This window comes from Gastrolobium bilobum, unplaced genomic scaffold, assembly GCF_033153095.1.
Source record: "Gastrolobium bilobum isolate Gb01-03AN ecotype WA unplaced genomic scaffold, APGP_CSIRO_Gbil_v1 utg10606, whole genome shotgun sequence".
Classification (NCBI taxonomy): domain Eukaryota; kingdom Viridiplantae; phylum Streptophyta; class Magnoliopsida; order Fabales; family Fabaceae; genus Gastrolobium; species Gastrolobium bilobum.
In genome coordinates this window covers 62,815-71,966 of record NW_026897840.1, presented here as the reverse complement: position 1 = coordinate 71,966, position 9,152 = coordinate 62,815, and the positions used below count along the sequence as shown (strand labels likewise).

Genomic DNA, 9,152 nt, shown 5'->3' with positions numbered 1-9,152 from the left:
TATTCTAAATTTCTAATGCCAAATATTATGACAAATTCCTCCCATAATAAATTAGTCTTCTCTATGGCGGAACTTGGGTGCTTGCAATTAGGGATGGCAAAGTGGGCAGCCCGCCTCGCCCCGCCATCAACTCGTCAAAAAATAAGTCAGTCTGCCCCGCTCCGCTTTTAAAAGTGGGCTGAAAAACTTAGCCCGCCCCGCTTCGTTTGGCGGGTTGGGCGGGTTGACCCGCCAGTCCAAGCCTATTTTACACTGACCCGCCTCGGCCCGTCTATGCCCGCCATCAATCCGCCAAAAAATAAGCACGCCTTGCCCCGCTTTTCAGATGGGTTGAAAAGCTCATCTCGCCCCGCCCCGTTTTGTTATCTCTACTTGCAATGACAGGTCATTGCCTCTCTTTTTTTATGTAGTGATTTTTTTTATTTTTTTTAAGTTTTTACTTCCCAATAATAATAATAATAACTCTAGTGTTGTGATGAAAATTTAGGTAATCCCTGACCACAATTTATTAAGCAATCGACTTGTCGATAAAAATCCATACCTCATGGCTCATTTTAGCATAACTCATCTTTTAGGGGATATTTGATGTTTTTCATGGTGTAACATATAAAAATTTATATAAAAGTGTATAGAGCCTATACGAAGAGAAGAGAAAAAAAGAAAAAGAAAATACAGGTCTCACAGATTTTTATATATGTATAAAAAATAATTTTATTTTCTATAATATAAAAGACATTAAATTGATAGTATAATATCAACATAGGTTTAAAACAAAACATCACCATCGTAAGATAGGATGGTGTTCCAAAAGTAGCATTTGATTCGCTGCAAAGACTTAAAAAGTTTATGGCATTGAGAATTTGGGAGCTTGCAGTACACACTTAAAATAAAACATCACCATCTTAAGATAAGTTGGTGCTCAAATAATGCCTTACCCTCCCATGCCCCAAATAAATAAATAAATTAAACTCATGCAACAACTCGTGATTCCATAGGCCACTACTGATTTGATCCTCCGTCTGAATTTTGAGAATGTGACGGATGGAGATGCTCGGTTAAATATAAATAAACAATTGAAAGTTAAGAGACAAAAGAAATTTAAAGTTTTTTCACTTAGGTAATATTATAAAAATGGGGAGTTTATTATTTATTTTTATTTTTTGTAAACGGGAGGTTATTTTTGTATTGTTGTAAAAATAGGAGTTTTGCACCAAATCGTATTATTAATTTTTTTAGAGAACATAGAGACTATTAAAAATAGAATACAAATTATATTCACTTAATTTTCAACCGTTTTAAACCTCTCTTCTGCTATAAAAATGAGATAAAAATACTTTTTATTCACTTTACACCCTACTTCAAGTATTAGAGAGTAAAAATCAAGGTAGTCCATCTCACTTAATTTTCACCTTTATATATATATACATGGGAAATACACTTCTCCTATTTTTAACGTACAAATTAGATGGGATAATCATTCAAATTCAAAATGAAAACCATCTGTTAGCCATTTTTTTGGAAATTCTGTTTCGGATAATTGAACGTCATTGATCTCTTCGTTAGTTGGGGGAAGAATATGTTGTTGGGAAGTGTATTTCTCATGTTGTGTCAGCTCGAATTTCGTGCTTTAATTTTTCATTTTTTTCATTTTCAAAAACTCATGGGCTCCACAAAATTATCTCTCTGCTGGAAAATTTTAATCTCTCCTATGACAAGAGATATGTTAAGTCTTATAAATAAATATATATATATATATATATATATATATATATATATATATAAGTATCTAATGTTACTTTAGACAATTTTGTCTAATATTTACCGAAATGACATCATTTTGGCGTTAAAAAATTCGAGAGATAAAGACTATTATCTCTGAAATAAATTAAAATTACAAATACACCATGATTTTCATCCCAAAACGATGTCGTTTTGGTGAATATTAGACGAAGTTATTTAAAGTAGCTTTAAAAAAATGAACTTATATATATATATATATATATATATATATATATATATGAGAAAAGTATTTCTCCAGTCACCGGAGATAAAGTTATCTCCAGTGAGCTCAAGACGATGTCGTTTTGGATTTATAAGATTAAAAAAATTATAATGTTAAAGACTAACATAACCCTGCAATATATTACAATTACAAAAATACCTTGATTTCCACATCAAAACAACGTCGTTTTGGACTTATCGAAGATAATTTATCTCAATGAAAAAATCATTTGCCATATATATATATATATATATATATATATATATATATATATATATATATTTGCCTTTGATGGTACAAAAAAGAAGACTAGGTTGTTGGCACAATCTGTCAATCTCAGTCCTAAGAACCAATGGTTTAACAAATAATATTATCCGACGAATGCAGAAATGACACATAACTCTTGATATTTATCAGTTTCACCAACCGGACTATATGAGAAAAGAGCCAGTGAGCAGCTAACTAGTAGCATGTAAACCGATAAAGCTCAATATGACTGCAAAATATCAGAATAGAAAATGTAGAACAATTACGATTAGGTGAAAAAAACATAATGGTTATGCTATTTTATAATCAATTGAATTGATCCAAAGGTTGAAAATAACATCTCGAGAAAATTATGTATAACTAACTGAGGTGACAACAAATATACAAACTTATCAGGGGTGATTTTCCTCCAGGAATGTCTTTGCACAAATTTTCCTCTAGCAAACCGTACCGAAAAGTGTCGCAATACTTCTACAAAAGGTGAAAGTGATGTGTGATTATAAACGCACTTTGGAAACAAGTGATGCCGACTGAGAACACACGTCATGGGGACCAGAACCACAGGTAAAATACATTAATTTCCATTCATCACTAAACATAAGTTCTTGCCACCCAAGCAATAAATAGAATTGTGCACGCATGCACGCACGCCGATTTGGTTCAGTAACAATATGATCGTGTAGGATAAGTGGACTCCATAATAATCAATCATGATAAAGCTATGCATGACAAAAATTGTTTAGTTCTCTCTATAAATAATTACATCCTATTACTAAAGAACAGGAGAATATCCAAATCCAATATACTCACCCAAAAACTAAAAATAAAAAAATAAAAAAATTACAACAATAACAACCACAAATCATGCGTCCATCTTCTCTCCGCCTTTTTTTAGGAGAAAAAGGGGGTAATGTTGAGTCGAAACCAGCAGCTTTTGGTTGTAGGATGGCCAAATCTAAATTGACAAACTCCTGACGAATATCACTTAGACTTTTTAGCCTTAAATTCAGACGCTGCAGCTTTAGCACCAGATTTGGCCAGGGTGGTAGGTTTTAGAACACTCTTAGGGTTAATAACTTTCCTAATCTTAAAAGCAGCCCATGCAGTACCCAAAGCATGACCAGCAGCACTAAGCCCTTCACTTGTTGCTTCAGCAGCTTGTTCACCATATCTGCAGTATACAAATTGTCAAATTTACTTCTGAGCTGTTAGAGAAGCACAATGACATTCCACCCACCAGATTGTGTATGCCTAAATTCTCAAAGCATTGCATGGAAAATGAAATACAGTAAATTAAGGAAAGTGGATTTCATTCGCTACGGCAATAAGTTGTAAAAGAAAGATTATTAGAACACACACCAAGAAGGAACAAAGAAAAGAACTTCGACAGCTAGTTAACAAAAATAGTACACCGAAATGTAATCCTTACGTTTTTCTACTTTTCTAGTTTATTTTATTGGTAATTAAATCACAGGAAGTGTGTGGTAAAGAGAAGTTTCTCTACATACCCAAGAACAGTAGTTTGGGGATTCAAAGTCCAAATAAAATAGAAAGATTTGGTTGACAGGTGCCCCAACAGCGGAAGTTAAGGAATAAAACATTCATAACTAATTCTAATTACTCAATGAAGAATGTTTTATGAATTTTCAAGATATTAAATATTTATACTTTTCATTGAATAGTTTCTATTTTATTTCTTAACGTTGCTTAATCAAACCCAAATAGAAAAATTTTGCACCTCTCTCTAAATTGAGTGTAATTTGGATGGCATCATCAGGATATTGTACACTAGTGAATTCAAGATCTCCGCATTCTTGGGTATCACACCCAAAATTAACCACATTAAATTTTTAATTCCCATTCTAAAAACATGCGGATCTTGAACTCTGGGTTTTTGAAGCAGGTATTTCACAGACCAGTATGAAATTACTAGTATGCCAGTATGAAATTACTAGTATGCCATACGCTCCCATAATATCATACAGCAGTTAAGCCAGAGAGAATGAACTTTTGTTTACTAGTTTAGGAGAGGCAAATCATATTATCACCAGATTCAATCCCTAATCTATTGAGCATTACCTGTGGTCGACAAGCTCGGTTGTCACAGTGGATGACGTTGACATGACATTTTTTCCAGCTACTTCAACAGCATCACACACTTTACCTATTTTCAAGAAAATCGAAACATCAAACATGTAAATTTGAAAATTCAAACTTTTCCAAGACAGATTTATCATGCAAATAATTAGCTTGGTAGACTATAAAGTACCAATAACAATTGAATATAAATATCTAGACTGATTTTGTACAAGGCCGGAGGGCCCTAACAACATTTACACGAACGGATCAAGAGGGTTTCATGAAAGGCAAATGATCTTGAGTGACAAAGGGAGTGTGTGACAAGCATTTTGTTCTCTAGCACTGTTTTTGGGGAGAAATGATTTTCCTTTAATTTTTATGCTTAGGAAGAGTTTCCAAAAAAAAATATATATGTTTGATAACATAATTTATTTTTATTCCCTATAGGAGAGAATTTGTATTTAATAAATAATGTGTATTTAATTCTGATAATATATTCTACGATGTGTAATAATAAATAGCGTTTCAGGGAAAAAAAGGTTGTTTATTATTTCTGCACATTTATGTTTCTGGCTATTGGTTCATTCTCTGGAACAGAAACAAATTGGTTTTACCAAACACTGTTTGAGCATCTCTGTTCCCAGACTAAAATAAAAAATAAAAAAATAACATTTTTGAAAACGTTGTCATTCAAGCTCTAAATTTAAAACCTAATAACTTTCATATCAAACAACACATAATCTGGGTGACTCAGATCTAACAATTCACTGTCACAGTCCACAGATCAAACTCAAAATAGTTTGCTAAGATTAGAAATCTCCACAATCAGGTTATCTATCCTATTATTGCAAAATAACTTTATCGAAATGAAAAGGGAATGACTGAGCACATGCACATGAATTGGCCGCGTGAAAATCCAATGCCATCATCGTCTCTGGATTCACTAGCAATATACACACATTAGGTCTGCACCTAAATATTCTCGAATCCTATACTAGATTTCAGAATTATTAAAATTTATAGAACATAAACAACAAATTAAGACAACTCTTCATCATCATTAAAAATTGATAAGAGTGAAAATCTAATATGAAGCCGATTGCATGACAACCAGATCACACAGATTGTGACATTTGGCAAAACAATTTGACATTAGATAATTTAGATTAACTTTAACAAGACACTAATTTACCTGCTTAAGCAAGATAATGCCAACCCAAAACAACACTTATATGAGCATGCATCCCATTTCCACCTCATTCAATCTCCATTTTATGACCATATAGGCATGTTTGTTCAAAGATGGGCTAAATCAGACTCATACCTGATGAGAATGTGTTGAAATCTAACATGATTTTTCTAGATTTTTAAAGTCCAAACAATAAATGCATAGTTTAGACACCCACCTTAAAAAAACTAAGACCAAATGAAAATATTTTGTCACGAAAATTTACTATATCCACCGAATTTCAATTCATTAAATATGTCTACAACCATTTCTTTATCAAGACAAATCCCTACTTATGTGTGCAATGCCAAATCAAGTTCATTGGATTCCTATCTATCTAGAAGAACATCTTCCCCACCCCACCCCACCCCACCCCAACCCCACCCCCACAACAAAAAACAAAAAAAAATTATCTTTACATATTGCATAATGTCACAGTAAAGCATGCTAAAATATGTCGGTGTCTTCTATTGTCAAATCAGAAAAAGAAACGCAGTATGATTGGGAGTAAATCATAACTATAGTTAGTAAATCATAACTATACTTACTTCCTTTGTAGACATTTCATATTTGGCTACAGGTTAGAACTAGGAACTCAAACAACTCAGCGATGCATGTTAATAACCCACATAAAATACAACGAATTATATAACAGACATACCGAATCCATCCAATGAAGCAAGCACAACTTCCCCGGGTAGAAGGCTGAAAAATTTCTTCCCGACTTTTGAATTTACCACTGAACTGGTGAAAAATCCAGAAACTTTCACGACCCCAGAGAGGAATCCATTTGCTACTTTCTCTGTCATTTTAGTCACTCTCTTAACCCTATGAAAAATGTATATGTATCAAACCCAAGGTCAGAGTGTCAATTATATAATGGCTCAAACTGATAAAACAAAAAAAGATAACTAAAATAACTTTAAAAAGTAGCAGACTCTAACTTCCTTGTCTAATAAATTATTTGGCTAGACAATATAACATAGTAATATACAGGGCAGAGCTAGAGTAAACGAGAAAACACATTTTGTTATTTACCAAAAAAAAAAAAGGAACATTTTGTTTGGGCTAAATTAATAATTATAAAAATGTAAAATTAAGATTGTTAAAAAATTTTGAGTAATGCCCCCGAAGACACGAGAGACACGGCCCCTAATAATCATCACTGCCAGTGTAAAAAAAAAATTACAATATTCTCGAATCAAATATTACCATACTATTAAAAGTTTAATTATAACAAGTATAGTACTTAACGAGTCAAACGCTATAGTAATATGGCAGGCAGATGGGTATTATAATAAAATGGAAAAACTTCAATTACCCAATGTTAAGTTTCCTCATAATCATTTACCCCCTTCTCCAAAAAAAATTAATCATTTACGCCCCCATTTAAATTTTTTTTATTACTTAACGCTCTATTTTCATTTTCCATCCAAAACTAAAGTTAAGTCTGTTAACTTTTTTAAAAAATACCACAAGTACCCTTATAATAAAAAACACTAACGTTAAATTGATTTAGTCCATAATCTATCAACAACTCACGTACAGTGCTTGCAAGGGAGTAAATCTGGATAATAAAATGGCACCACAAGACAGATGGTATCAAATGTGCAAGGACCCCATCCCCTTCACCCGGACCAAGACACGTTGATATACACAAACATTTGAAATGAAAGAACCAATTCTGATTTTAAGGGTAGAAGTGATTTTTTTTTAAAGTTAACAGAGTTAAGTTTAGTTTTGAATGGAAAATGAAAATAGGGGATAAGTGATAAAAAAAAATTAAATAGAGGTGTAAATTATTAAATTTTTTGGAGAGGGGGTAAATGATTCTGAACAAACTTACAGGTAATTGAAGTTTTCCCTAATAAAATTTTAACTAACATCGGATAAAAATTAAATCCTAATAGTTTTTAGGGATAGGATATTCTGACAACCAAATAATGTTACTACCACATCTTAACCGTTGATTTCCGACAATCAACGGTTATCATTTTTTAAATCAAACTCATTAATTAATTATTAATTCGCAATAAATGATAATCGTTAATTGACGAAATCAACGCTTAAGATGTGATAGTAACATTATTTGGTTATCTTATCCCTAGTTTTTAATCAATTTCTAAAACTTCACATATGTTAATTAGCAATTTTTTAACATGATTAACCCGAAAAAGATTAAACTATCGCACACCTTCTAATCCGCTTCAAGGTTTCAGGACTAATCTCAGCCTGTGAACCAGAAGACATCCTCCTCTTCATAACCTTGTTTCCCCAATTCAACCTCTCTACAGTCACATCTCCACACCATAATATCCCCTTAATCACTTGTCCAGAACCTGAAGCAATCAACCTCGCAGCAGTTCCACTATAATCCTCAACATTCGGAGCCAACGTGGTCCAATACGCAGCGCATTGCCCCTCCATCATCTCCTTCTTCTTCGCCGACTCCAAATCCTTCGGTGAAACCTCCTTCGCCACCGACCCATCCAGAGCCTCCCCCTTCTTCTTCGCCTTCTCCGAAACCTTCTGCACAGAGAAGCTACTGCAGCTCATCAAAATCGCATCCAGTTCCTTCAGCAAATGCTCTTGCCCCTTGGACGCGATCGTCAACCCGTAGCTCAACAAATCGGAATCGGATCTATCCCCTTTCCGGCGATCCTCTTCCTCACCGTCGGAATCGGAACCCTTGGGGACGCGGAAGGAGAAGAAGTAGTGCGAGTCGTCGACTTTGACGGCGGTCTCGTCCCTAGCTAACGGCCATTGGATCTCGTCGGCGACGCGGGCGTAGACGGCGACGGCGTTGTCGCCCTGGCGGAGACGGATGATGGTGAGATCGCCGCACGCGAGCTCGACGCTGTATTCCTTGTCGATGAGGTTGAGAATGGCACCGGGGATCTTGATGATGACATCTTCGGTAACCGCCGGCGGGGCAGAGGGAGAGCTGTCAGTGGTGATGTCGTCGGGGAAGAGGTTTTGGACGACGTCGTTGAGGTCGATGGAAGGGTAGAGGTTGGGTTGCGAAGAGGACGAGCTATTAGTGTGAAGGAGACGTGAGGGAGCATCGGGATTGGATTCGATTACCTCTGGGTAGAGGGAATTTCTTCGATTAGGGTTTTGCATAGCCATTAATGAATGAACAGTTTGGGTTTGTCACTACTGTAATGGAGCGTGAGAGAAGGAAAGGAAAAAATGGACCAATCAAGAATAGACGAGTGGCGTGGCGACACAGCTTGTGTCTTCCTCCCTAAGCTTCCCGCGCGAATACCCGTAAGAACTTTATATTTAAACTAAATATTTTCTTAATTACCTTTTTTTTTTCGGAGACGGGGTTATTATAATCCTCTCAGGAGAGGCTTTTTGACCCTTATGACCCTTAATTAATAATTAATTATCAAATTGCCCTTCATTCAAAACTATTTCGAAAATTTACCCTCCCAACAAACATAACACCAATCTGCCCATGTTTGACTGTTGACCACGAAGCCTACCCGGGTACACCATTACCTACCCGGGTAATTTTTGAAACTTTTTATCTACCCGAGTATGTAGGGGTGTACCCGGGTAGAGTTCTTG

General features: G+C 34.9%; 1 protein-coding gene across 1 annotated transcript; it reads right to left on the bottom strand.

Annotated features, from left to right (window-relative positions):
* Window positions 1-2,888: 2,888 nt before the first annotated feature.
* LOC133310765 (protein EARLY-RESPONSIVE TO DEHYDRATION 7, chloroplastic) lies at window positions 2,889-8,771 on the bottom strand. Its single transcript, XM_061511751.1, has 4 exons — window positions 7,771-8,771; window positions 6,238-6,404; window positions 4,349-4,433; window positions 2,889-3,440 (listed from the first exon to the last, which is right to left on the bottom strand). The coding sequence occupies exons 1-4, from the start codon at window positions 8,703-8,705 to the stop codon at window positions 3,251-3,253; spliced, it is 1,377 nt and encodes a 458-aa protein (XP_061367735.1). The 5' UTR covers window positions 8,706-8,771; the 3' UTR covers window positions 2,889-3,250.
* Between the last annotated feature and the right edge of the window lie 381 nt (window positions 8,772-9,152).